The sequence below is a fragment of the Ciconia boyciana genome, chromosome 22 (assembly GCF_034638445.1).
Source record: "Ciconia boyciana chromosome 22, ASM3463844v1, whole genome shotgun sequence".
Lineage (NCBI taxonomy): Eukaryota > Metazoa > Chordata > Aves > Ciconiiformes > Ciconiidae > Ciconia > Ciconia boyciana.
Genome location: NC_132955.1, coordinates 541869 through 560582, shown reverse-complemented (window position 1 = coordinate 560582; position 18714 = coordinate 541869). Strand labels below are relative to the sequence as shown.

At 67.6% G+C, this 18714-nt stretch overlaps 5 protein-coding genes across 5 annotated transcripts; 4 read left to right on the top strand and 1 right to left on the bottom strand.

Annotated features, from left to right (window-relative positions):
- Positions 1 to 14: 14 nt before the first annotated feature.
- HSD17B1 (hydroxysteroid 17-beta dehydrogenase 1) lies at positions 15 to 1834 on the top strand. The gene is made up of 6 exons (XM_072885683.1): positions 15 to 111; positions 261 to 422; positions 724 to 903; positions 1001 to 1094; positions 1227 to 1410; positions 1529 to 1834. Exons 1-6 carry the CDS (start codon positions 15 to 17, stop codon positions 1697 to 1699), a joined length of 888 nt encoding a protein of 295 aa, XP_072741784.1. The 3' UTR covers positions 1700 to 1834.
- Positions 1835 to 2066: 232 nt separating this feature from the next.
- Positions 2067 to 7659, top strand: COASY (Coenzyme A synthase). The gene is made up of 9 exons (XM_072885682.1): positions 2067 to 2807; positions 3258 to 3472; positions 3979 to 4110; positions 4398 to 4587; positions 5038 to 5102; positions 5914 to 5998; positions 6646 to 6743; positions 6835 to 6981; positions 7302 to 7659. Exons 1-9 carry the CDS (start codon positions 2189 to 2191, stop codon positions 7356 to 7358), a joined length of 1608 nt encoding a protein of 535 aa, XP_072741783.1. The 5' UTR covers positions 2067 to 2188; the 3' UTR covers positions 7359 to 7659.
- A 342-nt stretch (positions 7660 to 8001) lies between these two features.
- LOC140662619 (coenzyme Q-binding protein COQ10 homolog A, mitochondrial-like) lies at positions 8002 to 9399 on the top strand. The gene is given in 6 exon segments (XM_072886187.1): positions 8002 to 8023; positions 8132 to 8333; positions 8431 to 8620; positions 8871 to 8939; positions 8941 to 8976; positions 9101 to 9399. Coding segments are annotated over 6 exon segments (687 nt in total). The 3' UTR covers positions 9269 to 9399.
- A 408-nt stretch (positions 9400 to 9807) lies between these two features.
- On the top strand, positions 9808 to 14941 carry MLX (MAX dimerization protein MLX). Its single transcript, XM_072885681.1, has 8 exons — positions 9808 to 9920; positions 10320 to 10356; positions 10516 to 10605; positions 11132 to 11238; positions 11500 to 11599; positions 11872 to 11971; positions 12391 to 12592; positions 13192 to 14941. The coding sequence occupies exons 1-8, from the start codon at positions 9855 to 9857 to the stop codon at positions 13246 to 13248; spliced, it is 759 nt and encodes a 252-aa protein (XP_072741782.1). The 5' UTR covers positions 9808 to 9854; the 3' UTR covers positions 13249 to 14941.
- Positions 14942 to 15137: 196 nt separating this feature from the next.
- Positions 15138 to 18526, bottom strand: PSMC3IP (PSMC3 interacting protein). The gene is made up of 8 exons (XM_072885500.1): positions 17714 to 18526; positions 17480 to 17586; positions 17316 to 17405; positions 17140 to 17251; positions 16868 to 17013; positions 16316 to 16369; positions 15763 to 15822; positions 15138 to 15661 (listed from the first exon to the last, which is right to left on the bottom strand). Exons 1-8 carry the CDS (start codon positions 17745 to 17747, stop codon positions 15602 to 15604), a joined length of 663 nt encoding a protein of 220 aa, XP_072741601.1. The 5' UTR covers positions 17748 to 18526; the 3' UTR covers positions 15138 to 15601.
- Between the last annotated feature and the right edge of the window lie 188 nt (positions 18527 to 18714).

Here is an 18714-nt window from a genome sequence, read left to right as displayed (position 1 = left end):
GGCACTGCCTGCCCATGGAGAAAACCACGGTGCTGATCACGGGCTGCTCCTCGGGCATCGGCCTGGGGCTGGCCGCGCGTCTGGCGGCCGACGCTGCTCGCAGGTTCAAAGGTAAAGGGGTGACGCTGCGCCAGGGGGACCGGCACCCCCGGGGTCTCCCGAGCCAGGCCAGGCAGTGCCTTGTGCCCGGGGGTGGGCTGGGGCCGGTGCCGGCTGGGCAGCTCAGCGGCACCGCTGCCAGCGGCTGCGCTCTCCTGCAGTGTACGCCACCATGCGCGACCTGGCCAAGGGCGAGCGGCTGCTGGAGCGCCTGGGGGGCTGCTGCCCCGACACGCTGGAGGTCCTGCAGCTTGACGTCACCAACTCGTGCTCGCTGGCAGCCGCCGTGCAGCAAGTGCAGGGGCAGCGGCTGGACGTGCTGGGTACGGCTCTTCCCAGTGTCCCTCCCCTCCCCGGGGTGGCCGGGGGGACCTCTCTGGGGTCGCCGACCCTCCCTGGGGCGCTGGGAGCAGATGCCAAATCACAGGAGGTGCTGGCAGTCCTGGGGCTGGGATGGGACCTGTTCAGCGGGGCAGGGGTGCAGGAGCTGGGTTTGGGGGTGCGGAGGGTCGCTGGCCCATCAGCAGGGAAGGGCCACCACATTCCGGTCTTCCGGCACCTCGATGGTGCTGGGGAGCGGGCAGGGGGGCGCGGTGCCCAGCTCACCAGCACTGTGCCCGGCAGTCTGCAACGCGGGGGTGGGACTGATGGGCCCCCTGGAGACCTGCTCCGACCAAGCCATGAAGACCGTCTTCGATGTGAACCTCTTCGGGGCCGTCCGCACCATCCAGGCGTTCCTGCCCACCATGAAGCGCCACAGGGCCGGGCGGATCATCGTCTCCAGCAGCATCGGGGGGCTGCAAGGTGGGACCTGGCCCTGCTGCGGTGGGACCCCCGGCACCCTGCGGCACAGGGAGCCACAGGGAAGGGACCCGGTGCTCAGGGTGCGGCTCTGCCTCAGGGCTGCCCTTCAACTCCGTGTACTGCGCCAGCAAGTTTGCGCTGGAGGGGCTGTGCGAGAGCCTGGCCATCGTCCTGCAGCCCTTCAACATCCAGTGAGTCCCAGCAGCGCCGCGGGGGGCTGCACTCGTGTTCCCCAGGCGCCAGGATGGAGGGATGCCGGGGCAGGGGGTACCACGGCGGCTCACGCGCTCGGCTCAGAGCTGCCGCCCCGCTCCCTCCCGCAGCCTGACGCTGGTGGAGTGCGGACCCGTCAACACCAGCTTCCTGGCCAACCTGCAGCGCCCGGACCCCGAGGGCAGCGAGCTGCAGGGCCTGGACGCCGAGACGCAGGGCCTCTACCGCCGGTACCTGCGGCACTGCCAGAGCCTCTTCCACGACGTGGCCCAGGAGGTGGAGGAGGTCCTGCAGGTCAGTCCCTGCGGGGTGGGGGTGAAGGGGTCTGGACGGGGTCTGTGCCCGGGGGTGGCCGTGAGGCCCCGGCCCTGCGGCTGTGCCGGGGACGGGTCCGACCCCTCTGCCGTGCCAGGTGTTCCTGGAGGCCATCGGCACCCCCCGCCCTCCCCTGCGCTGCGTCACCACCCAGCTCTTCGCCCCGCTCTCGCGCCTGAGGCTGGCCAGCCCCGACGGCTCGGCGTACGTCCGGGCCATGCACGACTTCGTGTTCGGCCGCGGCGAGGCCGGCGGAGACCGGCCCTGAGCGGGGCTGCCGGGGGAGCCGCGCTGCGGGGCGGCCCCCTGGCCCTGCGGGGCGGCCCCCTGGCCCTGCGGCGCCCGTCCCGGCCGGGGGCCTCGGCCCCACCGCGTCGCCAATAAAGCCCTTTGCAGCCGCACGGCTCCCGGCTCCGTCCCTCTCGCCGCAGCCCCTCGCCCAGCAGCCCTGCCCGGGGGCTGGCGGGGGTTCAGCCCGGTCCCCGGGGGATGCCCCCGCCGCCCCGCGCGGCGGGTCCCCGGCATCCGGCCGCGCCCCGCGGGGCCGGCGGGGACCGCGACGGGGGCCGTGCCCGGTGCCGCGGGCGGGGGGGGCCGGGCCTGTCCGTCTCCTCCCTCCGCGGGCGGAGCCCGGTCCCGACGCTCGCTCGCCCGCCCCGGCGCGCCCCGCCGCCTCCCTCCCCCGCTGCCGGGCACCGACGCCGGGCCCCGGCCCGCGGGGCCTCCTGGGGCGGCGGCGGCGGCTTCCGGCGGGGCCATGCCGCCCTTCGGCTCGGGGCTGCTGGTGCTGACGGCGCCGCTGGGCGCGCTGCCCCGGCGGGCGGCGGCGGCGCTGGCGGCGGCGGCGGGGGTGGTGGCGGGGCCGCTGTACGTGCACCTGCAGCCGGGGCTGCGCCTGGCCGCCCCCGCGCCGCGCCCCGCCGCGCCGCCCGCCTGCCCCGCGCTGCTCCGCGCCCTGGCCGCGCTCTACGCGGCGGCGGCGGCGCAGCGGGGCCTGGACCTGCGCGTCCTGCTGGGCCCCGGCCGCCGCCTGGCCCGGCCGCCCCGCGTCCTGCTGGCCGCCGCCGCCGAGGCGCCGGGGCCGCCGGGGCCGGTGGAGCTCGGCCTGCAGCACCTGGCCGCCGCCGCCTACGGCTGCCCCCCGCGCCTGCCCGCCCTGCTGCTGGGCGGCCCCGAGGAGCCCGGGGGGGAACCCGGGGGGGGCCCCGAGGGGGGCCCCGAGGACCCCGACGCGGCGCTTCCCGACTTCTCCGACGTGGCGGTCGGCGGCACCTTCGACCGCCTCCACGGCGCCCACCGCTTCCTGCTCAGCGCCTGCTGCCTCCTGGCCCGGCAGCGGCTCCTGGCCGGGGTGGCCGATGGCGACCTGCTCCGCCGTGAGTCCCGGGGCGGGCGGCCCCGTGCTGGGGCGGGGGGGGGGGGGGGAGCTGCGGGCGGCCGGCCCTTGCTGCCGGCGTGGGGCCGCGGGCTCAGCCCGGCGCTGACCGGGACGGGGCGGTGCGAGGGGCCGGTGCCGCGGTCGGGGGGCCCCGTGGTGCGTGGGGTCCCGGCGGCCGTGCACCCACGGCGCCCGGGCGGCGCTGTCCGGGCGGGGTGACGGTGGGGACCCGGCGACCCGTCCGCGCCAGCGAGCGAGGCACGCAGACGGGGAGCCGGGGGTGCGGCGGGGGCGAGGGGAGCCGGAGGAGGCAGCCTCCCAGAGTCACGGACGGGTTTTGTCTCCATCTCCCGGTTTTGCTTTTCCATCGCTCTCCGCTGCTTCACCGGGAGCTGCGCGTTGTTAAACGGACGCTCTCTTGCTTCTCCACCCTCCTGGCGCCCGGCAGACAAGGTCCTGATGGAGCTGATCGAGCCGTATGAGCTGCGAGCGGCAAAGCTGCGCGAGTTCCTGGAGGACGTGCAGCCCTCGCTGCGTTACGACATCGTGCCTCTGGTCGACCCCTATGGCCCCTCGATCACGGACCCCGACCTGCAGTGCTTGGTGGTCAGCGAGGAGACCCGCAGGGGAGGGGAGGCCGTGAACAAGAAGAGACTCGAAAATGTAATGCCCGTGCAGGAACCCGGTGGGCTGCCCCTTCCCCCCCCCCCCACCTCGCCCCTGCCTGCCGCTGGCTGTGGGCAAATCGGGTCTCGGTGAGCAGCCACGGCTGTTCGGTGCCCCAGCGTGCCACAGCCCGGGCTCGAGGGCAGGATGCCAGCGCACGCGTCTGCCGGCACCCCGTAGATGGGTGCTTTGCGCCGAGCTCTCCGCAGCCACGTGTGCCCCAAGGGTGGCGCAGCAGCCTCTGCGTGCGGCACGACCCTGGGCAGCGCCGCCGGCCCCGCGTGCGCGGAGGGTGGGGGTCAGACGGGCAGCTCTGTGGGCTCCCTTTCCCTCTCGGCTGCCGGGAACGTGCCCCTCGCGGGAACGGAGCTGCCCTGCGGGGACGCTGGGGGCGGCCGCAGCCTTGTTTGTGCTGCTTCGTTCAGGCCTTGACCTCCCGCTGAGCCCCCTTCCCTCCGCTGTGCCCACAGCTGACGGCCCTCGGGGCTCTCTTCTCTTGGCAGGGGCTCCCCGAGCTGGCTCTCTATGAGATCCTGTTGATGAAGGACCCCGACCACAGTCAGAACGAGGAGGAGAAGATCAGCTCCTCCAGCCTCCGGCACAGGCTGCTGGGGACGCTGCTGCGGCCCCCGCGGGTGAGGGGGGGGGCGCTTGGAGAGCCGCGGGCTGCGATGGGAACAGCGTGCCCGGGAGGAGGGGTGGCAGCCTCGGGAGCTGAAGAGCCAGCTCATCCCCCTGCTGCAGGGGGACAAATTTCGGAGGGCTGCCTGCCTGCCGCCTGTACTGGCCCCTGGCAGGAGCAGGCTCCTGCTCTGCAGGGCCAGGACCTTTCATGCCCATCTCCAGGCCAGGTGGTCGGGATCCTTCTCCAGCAGAGCCCGTGTCCTCCGTCTGCTGGCAACAGCTTTCCTCCTTCCCTTAGCAAGACCCTGCCTTGCCTTCGCGCCCGTACGTGATCGGCCTGACTGGAGGAACCGGGAGTGGGAAGACCTCCATCGCCAAAATTCTGGGGCATCTGGGAGCGTTCCTCATCGACGCTGACAAGCTGGGCCATGCCGTCTATGTCCCCGGTGGCCCTGCCTACGAGCAGGTGGTGGCGGCCTTTGGGACAGGTAGGGTCGCTGAAGGCTGCGGGGAAGACTGGGAGGAGGAAGAGGAGGGAGGGGTGTGCCATCATCCTCCCGTCCCAGGGAGCTGTCCTGGCCTGCGCTCCCCTCCCTCCCCGTGGCTTTTGGGCTCCACACCACCCAGATGGGGCCCTAGCTGAGTCGGTGATGGTTGGGCCTGAGCAGGGCAAACCGCTGCCTGCCCCACGGCTTGCGCGTCCCATGTCAGAGCTACTGTAAACCGGCTGGTGTGGAAGGCTAAACCACGCTGACGTTTGTCGAGGAAAAGCTCTTCCCTGTCCTTTTCCCAGAGTAAGGTGAAGGTCAGGTCCTACAGCTCCTTTCTGGGTCCCTTTGAGAGCCCCGTGCTGAAATCCTTTCCCTCTGACCTAGGCTTGCCGCAGGGAAGTGAGTTGGATTCATTCCTGCCAAGCCTGTTCTGCTTCTGTCTTGCAGACATCTTGAATGAAGATGGGACGATTAACAGGAAAGTCCTTGGGGCCAAAGTGTTTGGAAACCAGGTAAAAGCACCACAGAGACTGTCAATATTTAATCTCGTGAGCAGGGAGCTCTCTGTCTGTGCTGAGGCTTCTTATTTTTCAGCCCTTTGAGCTGATGACGCCTTCCTGACTGTACTTTCTGGCAGTGACGTACGGACAGGGCAGGACACAGAGATCCTGTCTCTGTAGCCGAGCAGGCAGCCGTGCTGGACACGCTCCTCTCGCCCCGGCAGCTGCTGCTGCCTCCCCGTCCCCATCCCCGTCCCCTCTGTCCCACACTTGTCCTTCACCCAGCGCAGAGCAACAGCCCTGACGTACGCAGAGCCGGTGCTCTCTGACCCTTGCGTGGTTTGGGCTTGTACCCAGTGGGGCTCGGTGGCGCGGCAGCCGAACCTGACCCTCTGCGCCTGGCTTTGTTGGCCGGGCCAGTGCTCAACCTTTCGCTCAGGTCCTGCGGGCTGCCCCAGCCCAAGCGTGAAGGCAGCTCGAGGGGTTCCCCCGCGATGGACAGGGCTCACGTGGGTGCTGCCAAGAGGGTCTTTGCAAACCGCCTCTTGCAGCAGAGACCGAGGTTCTGCTGTGCCTGGCAGGGCAAGGAAAATAATAGGAAAAAGAGCTTCGACCCCGTCAGCAGGCATGGGAGCCTCTGGCCAGCGTGGAAGCTTTCCTTCCTTGCGCTTAGCAAGCAGGCGATGGGCCGGGTCCATCCCCCATGCTTTAGCCGGTTCTTTTTGGGCACCCTCTGTGACTGCTGCTGCCACCAGTGATCCCCTTGTTGGCTGCCCAGGGGTTCTGAGGGCAAGTAACCAAATCCTGTTGCGGTCCTTCCTAGGAGCGGCTGAAGAGTCTCACGGACATTGTGTGGCCTGAGATGGCCCGGATGGTCAAGGAGCAGATCGGGGAGGCAGATGCTCAAGGTAACTGGGGCAGCTCCCATCACAGCACAAAGGTGGGAGTTGGGGGCATGGTCTTGTGCAGCACACCACAACCCCGGGGTCCCGGGAATCTGTTGCTTTTGGCAGCACCGTGAGTATTTTCCATGCTCAGAACCCCCTCTTCTCTGCTGGGCAGCTTGCTGAGGATTTTCACCAGCACATCTCTGAGCAAACCCCTCCGCTCAGCTGGGCCAGCAGCTGGGACAGGCTTACCTCAAGCTTCCTACTCTGAAGGAGCGTAGAGGTTGCTTTCTCTTTCCCATGTGACTTCAAGTTCATTTTTGGTGTAGTGCCCCAGCAGTGAGCATGGTGTGTATTCCTTCTGGGAGCAGAATTTTTCCAGCTCTTGGGAGATGCTGTTAGTAGCTCAATAGGCATTTGGCTGAAGGCATTGGCTTGCCGTGCCTGGTAGACCTGCCATCCCAGGTATGCCCTTTAAGCAAACACAGCCTCTGCCTGCTGCTCTCTTTTCCACATGAGGTTCTTTGGCTCAGCAGTAAAGGGTCTGTGCTGCCAGTCTGCAGGAAGGCGTGACTCCGGGAGCATAAGTGGACTGGCTGGGTTGGACCCTGGGAGCAGTCGCGCTGCCTTGCGATTGCCAGGTAATGAGGAATGGCCTCGTTCCATAGGAAAGGCCGTGTGCGTGCTGGACGCTGCCGTGCTGCTGGAGGCTGGCTGGCAAGACATGGTCCATGAGGTGTGGACGGCCATCATCCCGGAGGAGGAGGTGGGCGATGCCCCTTGGCCCGTCGCTTGCTGCTGGGGCTGGTTCTCTGCTTCCGCGCCGAGCGCCTGAGTGTCCCCCCTGGTCCTGCCAGGCTGTGAAGCGCGTCATGGCCAGGGACGGGCTGAGCGAGGAGGCTGCTCGCAGCCGGCTGCAGAGCCAGATGACCAACAGCCAAAGGGTGGAGCAGTCGCAGGTGGTGCTCTGCACGCTCTGGGAGCCAGACATCACCCGCAAGCAGGTGAGCCCCGGGCCGGCTGCAGCCCTGGGGTCTGTTGTGGGTGGCGAAGGGGGAGGCGGGCGACCACGACGGGGACCGGAGGGCTCAGTGCTGTGCCCGGGTCACGCATGGTGTGTCTGGGCATGCGGCTCACCATCGAGGCTGCCTCTGGGCACGGCCACGAGGGATGAATTTGGGGATGTAAACGCAGCAGGGAAGGGACAGGAAGCGTGGGACCCTTGTGTGACGCTCCTGCCCCTGCCCCTGCCGTGGTGCCGCTCGCCTTGTCCCTGGCTTGGCCGTGGGCTCTGAGGTGCCACCCCATGTGGGTTCTCCGGCAGGTGGAGAAGGCCTGGGCCCTCCTGCAGCAGCGTCTGAGCCAGGAGCACAGCCTGTGAGGGGGTCACGCTCCTCTCGACCGTCGCGCGCCGACCCTGCGGATCCCGCACCGGCGGGACGGGAGGCGAGGGTCCGTGTCCTGGCATCACGTGCCGTCAGTGAGCCAGCCGTGCCGGGGAGGAGCGCGCAGCGTGGGGGCCGGACCCACCCGCCACGTCCAGCCCTGTGGAGGGGCCGGGGGTGTCCTGGTGTCCCCTGGTGAGAGGGGGGACACTGCAGCGGCTCCTCGGGCCACAGGGCCGAGCCTGCGCTGGTGCCTGGACCTCCCTGTACGACAGTAAAGAGGCTTCTCCCCCTGTGCGTGCCCGTGTGCTGGTCCTGTCCCCCGTACCCCCCAGTACACCCCGTACCCCCCAGCCCACCCTCGCAGGGGGCTGAACCCTGCCCCAGCTCTGGGGCCCCCATCCCCTGCCCGGCTCCTGCTGTGGGGCATCGCCCCCGGCTCTGGGGTCCGGGGGGGGCCCGGGGCCGTCCCCCTCTTGCCTCCCTCTCCCCGACCGCCGCCGGCAGCGGGGCCGCAGCCGCCGAGGCACTCGGTGCCGCCGGGGCTCCCCACGGCCGGGGGCCCGCACGGTGCCGCCGGGTCCGTCCCGTGGGCGGCGGGTGGCGCGGCCGGTGCCGCCCCCGGCGCCCCCCCCCGTGATGTCACCGGGAGCACGAGACCGTCCCGCCCCCGCACCGGCGGGGCAGAGCCGAGCCATGGCCGGGCGCGGGTGGACGCTGCTCGGGGCGCTGCGGGCGGCGGCGGGCGGCGGGGCCGCCTCCCGGTGAGACGGCGCGGGGCCGGGCCGGGGCGGTACCGTACCGGTGTGCCGCCGCACCGGTGTGCCGCGGTGCGGGGGAGCCGGCTCCCTGACCCCTCGCCCCTCCAGGTGTCTCGGCATCCCCCGTTCCCCGCCGGTGCAGCCAGCGCGGCCGTTTCTGATCCCGGTGGGCACCGGCCCCAGCGGGCACTGGGAGCGGCGGGTCCTGGGGTGAGCGCTGCCGCCGGCCCCGGCGGGGGCATCGGCCGGGCTGCGCGGTCCCCGGCCCCAGCGCTGACCCCCGCCCTGGCCGGCGCCTCCGGCCCAGGTACTCGGCGGAGCAGATGTACGAGCTGGTGGCCAACGTGGGGGAGTACCGGCTCTTCGTGCCCTGGTGCAGCCGCTCGGCCGTGCTCTCCCGCCGCGGGCAGGTGCTGCGGGCAGAGCTCGAGGTCGGCTTCCCGCCCTTCCTGGAGCGCTACGGCTCCGAGGTCTTCCTGGGCTCCCGGCGGATCCGGGTAGGCGGGGCGGGACTGGGGAGCCGCGGGTCCTGCAGGGGTGGGGGGCGTCGGGCTGCGCCCGGGGAGCCGGGGACCCCAGCAGCTCCGTGAAGCGGGGCGCTGGGGGGGGGACGCGGGGCGCTGGGGCCATCCCAGCCTGCCGGACACGCGGGGCGGGGCCGGGCCTCGCACGCTTCGGGAGCAGAGCGGCCTCCCGAGCGGCGCCGGGTCGTGCCGCCCCGGCCCCAGCGCCGTCTCCCTGCCGCAGGCCGCCAGCCGGGACTGCCGCCTCTTCAGGCACCTGGAGACGCTGTGGCGGTTCGGGCCAGGGCTGCCCGGACGGACGGACGGACGCCTGCTCGCTGGACTTCTCGGTGAGCGCCTCCCCCTGCACGGGGCCTGCGCGGGCAGGCGGGGCCGCAGGCAGCACCGGCTGGTGGGGGGGCTGCCTGCCCGCCTGCCGTGAGCCCCCCCCAGCGCCTCCCCGCTCCCTGCCAGGTCTCCTTCGAGTTCAGGTCGGCGCCGCACGCCCGGCTGGCCAGCCTGTTTCTGGACGAGGTGGCGAAGCGGACGGTGTCGGCCTTCGAGGGCCGGGCGCGGGCGCTGTTCGGGCCGCAGGCTGCCGTCCGTCCCCGTCCGCTCCAGCGGGCGGCACGCCGGGCCTGAGGGTGCCCCGGCCGCGGCAGGCGACGCTCCTCGGCGCTCGGTCCCGGTTTCGGCCGGGCTCTGCCGTCAGCCCCGCTCGGGGCCTCGTCCTGTTTATGTCTGTTCAACCCACTCGAGAGGGAATGCGTTTTCCCAGCCCCGTTTCTGCTCCGCGCCGCTGACGCGAGGACCGGCTGCGCTCGGTGTGCGACGGCCCGGCGATGACCCCGCTGCGGGCGCCGCCTGCTCCCGCTTCCCTCCCCCCCGCCTCCGCCGGGGGCTCGGGGCGGCCCCGCGGCCGCTGCCCCCTCGCCGGCAGCAGGCCCCAGCCCGGCGGCGGGGCCGGCCCCGCCCCGCCCGCCCGGAGGCAGGACGCCGGGACCCCCGGTTCGCAGCGCCGGGGCCGGGACCCCCGCGGGCGGCGGACTCAGACCCGGGCCCGGCGCTCCCGCGTCGCCCTGACGTCAGGGCGGTTACGAAAGAGCCGGGCACGGGCCGGGCCGCTCCCGCCTGCCCCGGCGGCGCCGCTGCTGCCCGTGCGGGCGCCCCCTGGCGGCCCGGCGGCGCGGGGCGGACTGCGTTTCCCGTCGGCCCCCGCGGCGGTCACATGACCGGGGGGGGGCGGAAGATGGCGGAGCCGCCGGGCGCCGCGGCCGAGGACTCGTGGGGGAAGGTGGGTCCGTTCGCCGGGCTCGGGGCCGGGCCGGCCAGCTGGGCGCCGCTAAGGGCGCTGCGGGCGCGGGGCTGCGGGCGGGGGCGCTGGGCCGGGCCGGCGGCGGCGGGGCCGAGTGCGGGCGGGCGGCGGGGCCGAGGCCGAGGCCGAGGGCGGGCGGGGTGAGCGCCGGGTCGAGGGTAAAGGGTCGGGGAGAGCACGAGGGGCAGGGTCAAGGGTTAAGGCGAGGGGCAGAGGCCAAAGGTCACAGCGCGCGGGGACCGGAGCTCGAGGGGCGGGGGGGTGCTGCTTGGGCGGCCCGGGCTCCCGGGGGGCCGGGGCCGGGGGCCGCGGTTGCTGCCCCAGCCCAGCTGACGTCTCTCCTCCCGCCCGCCGTGGCTCCCCCGGCCCCGTGGCAAGGTGGACGCAGCCTACAGCGACAATGGCCTGGACTCGGGTAGGTGCCCTGGGCCCGGGCCACCCCCGTGCAGTCACAGCAGCCGCCCGTCCTGAGCGCGACGGTGACAGCGGCTGCCTGGTGACCCGTCCACCCCATCCCTCTGCGCCTGCTCACGCGCCCGGGGTTTGTTGCTTACTCTGAAATCTCCGCTTCCAGCGCTCTTTATGGAAAACGCTAGGAAAGGAAGCATAGTGTCACGAGCCAACAGCATCGGCTCCACTAGTGCCTCTTCTGTCCCCAATACAGGTAAGCCTGCGGGGTTTGTCCTCTGTGACCGTGGGTCTTTCTGCTCACTGGGCTGCCCAGCACGTAGCGGGGCTTCCAGCCCTCGCCCCTGTGCCGAGGGCGCAAGCACGGCTGCCTCTCTTGCCGGCTGGGCAAGATTCCCACCCCTAGGAGCGGGGGAAGTTGGTGGGGAACAGCGTCCGGGCGTTGTGGTTCCCAGCAGCATTTGGAGTAGGGAATCGGTCAGGTTTTGACGCCTTCCCAAGGGAGCTGCAGGCGTCTTTCTCCTGCCCAGCTCCACAAGGAAAGGGAAAGGGTTGGCAGGGCCCCTTGGAGCGTTTGTCCTTGGCCCGACCTGCCGGAGCTGACTGCCGCCTTGGGGGCACGGGGCTGGCCTGGGCCTGGGCCTGGCCCGTGGGGCAGCAGGAGAAGGGAGCCCAGCTGGTACCTCTGCCCCCCCCCCCCCCCCCCGTGTGCCTCTGCCCCCCGTGCTTCGGGAGCTCACCAGTCAGGCTTGTTCACGCTCGCGCGAGTTCTCTCCACGCAGATGATGAGGACAGCGATTACCACCAGGAGCCCTACAAGGAGTCGTACAAGGACCGGCGCAGGCGGGCGCACACCCAGGCGGAGCGGAAAAGGCGAGACGCCATCAAGGTAACCCGGGAGGCTGCCTGTGCTGACAGAGCGCAGCGACTCGCTGCTTCCCGGGGCCTGCGGCCCCCAGCACCCTGCTGTTTTCAGCACCTTCCCCTTTGTTTTGCTGCTGGATCTACCCTCCCCGGACACAAGCGTGCTGGGAGCCACCTTGGCTTTGGCTGGCTGCGTGGTGGGAGCTGGGATTTGACGCCTTTTGAAACAACCAGTCTCACACTGCTGAACTCCAAATACATGCGCTGTGGCTCTGCTTCCCCACAGAAAGGCTACGATGACTTGCAGGCCATCGTTCCCACCTGTGAGCAGCAGGATTTCTCCATAGGCTCCCAGAAGCTGAGCAAGGCCATCGTCCTCCAGAAAAGTGAGTGTTTAGGGTGGGGAGAGGGAAGGGGGAGTTGTCAGCCCCCAAAACGCCTCACTACAGCCATGCGGCATGGAGGTTCAGCACTTTGGGACCTTCTGGTGTGATGATGCTCTGGGGGAGCCCAGGTGCTGGCCATCTCCGCCCATCCACCTCCCCGAGGAGAATCAGGGCAGCCGGGAACTGATGCTGCCCAGGCTTAGGCACCTTCTGTGGGGATCTCGGGGGCTTGTGTGTGCTCTCGAATCCTCACTCTGTGTTTTCATGCTCAGCCATTGACTACATCCAGTTCCTGCACAAGGAAAAGAAGAAGCAAGAGGAGGAAGTTTCTACCCTCAGGAAAGACGTGATGGCCTTGAAGATCATGAAAGTGTAAGGGAAGAGCTGTTGGTTGCTGCCCTCTTCTTCCTGATGTTTCCCCCCCCGTCCTTTCAAGGCTCTGTGGGTGCACTCAGTGCTTTGCAGACAGCCTGGCACCCGGGGTACCAAGCCCGTCCCTGCCTGCTCTCATCGTTTCTCCTCCTGCGGCTTGTTAGTGTGGGTCTGTCTTGGGTCAGTTGGTGGAGTTTAGTATGAAGGTGGATCTGAGTCAGAAAATGGATCTGCTCCCAGTGTCAGGAGAGGCTGCAGCTTCCCAGTGTTTATTTACTTGCAGGATCTTCCGCAAATTCCCGGTCCTCCCTGTCCCTGCAGCGGTTCTCAATGGCCAGCGACAGGCAGTGAGCTCTGCCCCCGCAGCTGAGCAGAAGCTGGGGGCAGGAGGCCTCACTCTGCTGCTGAACGTGTTTCAGGAACTACGAGCAGATTGTGAAAGCTCATCAGGACAACCCGAACGAGGGGAAGGACCAGGTCTCTGACGAGGTGAAGTTCAATGTTTTCCAAGGCATTATGGATTCCCTCTTCCAGTCCTTTAACGCCTCCATCTCAGTAACGAGTTTTCGAGAGCTCTCGGCTTGCGTCTTCAGCTGGATTGAGGAGCACTGCAAGCCCCAGGTAAGCGGGAGCCGCGAGCGGGCTGTTGCGATGGCAGAGGGAAACGGGGCAGAGACCATTGCGCACGTCTGCACCCAGCTGGAGCGCCGGGCTGGATGCGGCTGTCCCCTCTCCTCGGGTTTCTGAAAGGGCAGCATGCGACCGGTGCTGGACTGGGGCAGGGCAGGGGCACAGGGGGATGGGAGAGGGTGCCCAAGCCCCAGCCTCTCCCACTCCAGCGGCTGGACTGGTTTGGTGCTGAAAGCTGGCCAGGGTGAAACAGAGATCAGGAGGAGAGTCCTGCTTGGTCCCCCTCACTCCCTTAGGACACCTAAAGGTTTTCTGGGAATTAAGAAACCTCTGAGGGGGGCAGGCACTCAGGCAGGGCTGGGTCCCTGCCCTGCTGCAGCTGCTGAGACCCTGCGGCCCAGGAACAGGTGGGAGCGTTTCCCGTACAGGCGTGGCCGTGTTTGGCACTGTGTGTGCCAGCTCCGGTGCCGTCGGTGCCGTGACCGGGGCGGATGCCTGAGGCGCGTGCCCCAGGCTCTTGTGTGAGTCACTGACCAGGGACGGGCCATTCCTCCACTGGACCAACTGACCCTGTCTCCTCTCTGCCCCAGACGCTGCGGGACATTGTGATCGGGGTCCTGCACCAACTGAAGAGTCAGCTCTACTGAGCCTTCCCCCTGCAGCACCAGCGGCTCCGGGGCTGCCGCCGCCTCCACACCGCGGGGACGGGGCATCTCCTGCCTGGGGGCCTGGGTGATGGGCATCAGGAAGGCTGGGCCATCTCCCTCGGGGCTGTTCTTAAAGCTTCTCTGAATTATTTATTGTATTAACTATGAAACCAAAATGAGGCTGTGCAGACACCTCTGCTCCACAGGTACTGTCACAGTCAATATTACCAAATATTTGTAGGGACTTAGCAAAGGCGGGGGGAAAAGTGTGTATTGAGTAGAGGTCTTTTAAGGTGCCAGAGAGTCTTGAGCTCAGGCAGGCCTGGTGGGGTTTGCCTGCGCCACCGACTCTCTGCTGCAGCGCAGAACTGCTCTGTCATCTCGGGCCTCTGCTACAACCCCCCCGGGGGAGGGGGAATGAAAGGAGAATGCATGCTAAAAGCTGTTGGTTTCTGTTAAAACAGACTAGGACAGGCTTCTCCCGTAACTGTGGGCTTTCTCATACCTCCCTCTGAAGCAGCTCTTACGGGGCAGGTTAAGTTGTGTAGATGCTTTGGGGAAGCCTGGCAGAGCTGGCAGAAGGATGAGCCCGTCACTGCCACGGAGACGCTTACTCGGTGCAGCCGCTACCTCCCCGGTGCAGAGCTGAGGGTGCGCACCGGGGACTTGCTGAAACCTGACCTCTTCCACTGCAGCCATAGTTCCCCTGAGAGGGAGACAGGAGTGAGCTTTCTGTGCACGCTCTTCCTGCTCACGCTGGTGAGTGCTGAAATGTGCCTGGCCTCATCTGTCTTCGGGTTTTGATGTGGCCGTACTGAACAGGAAAGTTCAGTAGCTGTAGCACAGCTCTGCCACGGGCTCTCACTGCTCCTCCTTAGAACTTTTATGTAGATACATACATACACATAACCAGCCTTGATTTGATTTTAGTTTTGTTTTCATAAATCACTGAAATCATCCTGAAGTATTATCAGTGTCAGCTTTGCAGACAGATGCTCTCTGGGACACTTTTTAACCTGTCACAGGCTGCTGCCGTCACTATGGGTCATGGCTCTGGCCAGCACAAACGCTTCGCAGTGTGGTGTAGCCGCTGCCCAGGCGATGGCTGTTCACTGCACAGAGCGATTGTAGCGGGGCTCCTCCAGCGTGGTGAGACCGGCAGCAGGATTTGTTCTCTGTAATCACGTTCGTGCTCCCACTCCAGGGGTAGCGGAGCTTTAGTTTACACTTTTTCCACTGTCAATCAGGTTAAGTGGTTTGACATTCTCATGCTGCATGAGAACGTTTAAGCTACTGCTTCTACCCCCCCTTTAGCAGCGCAGAACCCATTTGGGCGGGTGATTTTTATACAGAATCATTCTTCAAACCCTGCCTTTGGGTGCCCTTTTCAGTGCAATGCAATGGAAGCCCCAGAGCCAAACCCTGTGGTGATGCACATCACTGATAAAGCACGTGCAGGGTTAGCTGTCTCTCGCCTGGAAGACGTTGCTTTGTGATGAAGAAAATCCTCTGGTGGGTGAGCGGGTTAGGGCTCTGTGGCTGAACGAGGGGCACAGACTGAACCCCTGGAGATGCTCTGCCAGAAGCTGCCTCCTGCCTTGGGAGGAGGACGTGGAGTTTTACAGACCTCACATACGAAAGCGACATATTTTTCTATTGTGAAAAGTAATTAAATAAATTTTGCTGAATGTTTTCATGATTTTTCTGCTTTTATTTCTGTTGCTGAGTTCCTAGAGCCTTCCCCTAGAGCTGCTCAGAGACAGGCAGTTTCTGGAAGCCCAGCCCAACCGTTGCGGCTCAGGTTACCCGCTCCTGGCTGCTGCGAGCCAGAGCCCAAACCCTGCCCTGACACCCTCTGAACAGAGAAAAACACGACAGCAAAGCACAGCTGAACCAAAAGCCTAGTGTTTAATGGATCGTATTCTCGCGTACCACTCAGTCACACTGTGGGAAGCAGCTGAAATACACGTAGAGCTCTGCAGCCATAATGGTCGCTAGTTCATTCGCCTCCCTGAGGCACTCGCTTCCTTTTCTTACGGGAACACCAGGGACTCTACAACAGTGCACTTACACCTTCCCCTGCGCAGCTCTGTGAGGACGCCTGACCTCGGCAGCTCACTGCACCGAAGGGCAGGAAGAACTAACATTCCCTCTGCCAAGTGAGATGGCGAGAGGGCCCAGTGCCAAGTCACTTCCAGCTGCAAAGCATTTTAAAACAAACGAACGCATATAAATATGCAGGACCAGCTCAAGCCCTGCAAAAAGAGGGAAAAAAAACCAAACCAAAACACCCAACAGCTGAGTTTCAGCATCAGCTCCTTCTCCTCCCTGGGGCAAAGACTCCTTCGGTGCCTCACACAGCCGCTGGCAGCGTGACGTTGTGGTCCTCGTCCGTCTCTATCCCAACCTCCTCCTGCACAAGCGGAGCGTCTCAGCAGGGCGGCAGCCCCAGCCCGGCCGCGCAGGCAGAGCCACCGCTGCTGCCCTGGGGCTGCCCCCGGCCTCGGTACTTACGAAGAATTGCTTCTTGCTTTTGGGGTACCCCTCCAGGATGGCCTCCAGCAGCTCGGTTGCCTGGCAAGATGGGCACCGTGAGGGCTGTGGGGCGGCCACGCTGAGCTGCCAGCGCCGGGCAGCCCTGCTACAGCTCTCGGGGACTGTCCCCTGTAGGGGGGGTCACAAGCCAGCGCAGCTCCGGTGCCAGCGTGGGAGCAGCTATCTCTAACGCAAGGAGAGTTTGCTTTGTTCCTGAGGACAGGCAGAGCTCTGCAGGGACACAGCCTTTTCCTGGCATCACCTTGGTACCCACGAGTCTTCCCCAAACCTGTGTGGCCCCAGGGGCAGCACCAAGCATGGCCGGCGCAGCACTCCCTGCTCCACAGCCACAGCGTTCACCTGAGGTCTCCTCACTCAGCACCGCAGCGGCAGGAAGGCGCTCAGCTCGAACAGGGGCCGCTCCCCGAGCTGCCCAGCAGACCCCACGTCCCTATCAGGGTGGCACCGCAGGACTGTCACTGCCACCTCCCCGGCGCTGCCCACCCGCCCCGCTCGATGGCACGACCGTTACCATTCGCTTCCTCCTCCGCCACTCCTTGCAGTACAGCTTCTGCTCGCTACAGACCTGCAAACAGCAACGCAAAGTGAGAACCAACCGGACAGCAGCCGCCCCATGCAGCTGCCGTAAGCCTGAGGTGGGAAGCGCCTGGTGCCAAGGAGCCACCGGACGTCCCAGCCACAGCCAGAGCGTTATTTAACAGCACGAGTGGCTCATGAAACCCCTGCAGGGACGTGAACCTCTCTGTGAAACTGATCACCCGGGACAGGGAAAGGACGAATTGACCAACTGGCAGGTAACTGCCCAAAGCAAAGGTTTGCAAGGAAGAGGCAGCTCAGGCTATTTCCTAAAGCCGCCCTGAGAGTCGTCACCGTTGCAGACGCAGCCGAGGCTCGCACACAGGCTCTGCGGAGCAGCCCAGGTCCCACACAACCCCTGCCTCTGTCGTACCGGCGTCAGTCGGACTGGGGACCAGGTAACCCGGCCAAGGGTTTGGCACGACTGGCCCAGCCCTGGCCCCAGCTCTGCTGCTGCTGCTCGGCTCAGCCCCAGGCAGCTCTTTACCTTCTCTTTTTCTTCCGGAGTCACGTGGTTGGTGGCAGACTTAATCCTCTCCAGTTTCTCCGTGTAACTCGCACAGTCCTTCCTCAACTCCTCGATCTCTCTGGCCATCTCGGGGGTTGTCATGGAGCTGTTCAGGTCCTTCAGCTCTGGAAGGGAGGCACCGATCACCGGCTGGGCCAACAGCCTGGCAGCCAGGGCACAGCTGCCCGTGCCCACGGGGCCCCCAGCCGCTCTCGGTGCCGAGGGGGGCCGGGCAGGCGGGGCACACTCACCCGCCTCCATCTGCCGGCAGCTCTGCTGCAGCGCCTGCACCTTGGCAGAGAGCACGGCGATCTCCCCGTCCAGGCCGCGGAGCTCGGCGTCACTGGCGGCCGGGAGCTGCTCCTGCGGCGGGGCGGCGGCTCAGGGCGGGCGGGGGCCAGGCGGCAGCGCCGGGGCCGGGGCTCACCTGGTCGGCGAAGTAGATCTTCTGCTTCCCGTAGGCCTTCTCGCGGACGCGGCCCTGCTGCGCCAGCTGCTCCAGCGCCTTCACCACGGCCTGCGGGACCAGCGCCGTCAGCCGGGCCCCGCGCCCCGGCCCGCCCCGGCCCGCCCCGGCCCGGCCCCGCTCACCGCCTTGCCCAGCCCGTGCTCCCGCTGCAGGTTCCCGAAGGCGTCCTGGGCGCTGTACGGCCGGTTCTGCTCCCGCAGGTACCGCAGCAGCACGGCGGCGGCGCCGCCTGCGGAACAGCCCGCCGGTCACCGGGGCCGCCCGCCGCTCGCTCACGGCCCGGCGCTCCCTCACCGCCCGCCGTTCCCTTACGGCCCGGCGCTCCCTCACCGCCCGCCCGCCCGCCGTTCCCTCACCGCCCGCCGCGGGGCCCTCGCGGCCTTTGCTCATCCTCCGCCTTCACTCGCCGCGCTCCGTTCCCGCCCGGCGGCGCCGACGCACTTCCGGCGCGCCGCCCGCTAATCGGGGAGAAAGAGGCGGGCTCCGATTGGCGGGAGGCGAAGCCACGCCCCGAGGAGGCGGGGCAGCGGGGAGCCGAGGGCTGGGCCCCGCTCTCCCCGAGCGGCGGCGGCGGCCGCTCCCGGTTGCCCCGGCCCGGGGGAGAGCGGCGTCCCCCGGGCGGGACGGGCCCGTCCGCTGCGGGGCGAAGGGGGAAGCGGCGGCGGGAGAGGGGCTCCGCGCCCCCGGGCAGCCCCGGGCCAGACACCAACCGGGCCTCAACCCGCCGGGGTGAGGAGCGCACGCCGCTCCCGGCCCGCCCACGGCTGGCGCCGCGGGACACGGGCCGGGCCGCCGCTCGTGTAACGTCAGCTGTTCCCGACCCCCCGCCCCCGGCTGAGGACAGCCGCCCCCAGGCGCCGAGGCGAGCGGCTTTAGCCCAAAAGAAGCAGAGCGGGGGCTCTCCCGGAAGAGGTCACGTTCTTTGCTGCACAAACGTGGTCGGAACCGGGTTCTATGGCTTAGAAAAAGCAATGGGAAAGCTCAGTGATGCGGCGAGGGCCGGGGGCCCTCCAGCTGACAGAGCGTCTCTCCCCGCAGGCTGCTGGTTTGTTCACGCGACCGCAACAGGCACGAGCTCTTCGGTCACCAGTGGCTTGGGCTGGCGTCCCCCGCTGGGGTCCGGCCGGCGGGCTCTCCGCTGCACGAGGCTGGGAAGCAGCGGGCTGTCCCCGGCGCCGGAAGGCACCTGGCCGGGCAGCCCAGCTCTACCTCTTCCCTCGGCCAGAAAACCCGTCCCCAGCAGCTCCCCAAAAGGCAGCGCCAGGGGAAGCGCGGCGTTGCCGCTGTCCGCGCCGAACATGTGCTGGAGGAGCACGGGGATGTCTAGCAAAGTGTTAGTCTGCTATTTTAGGAAAGC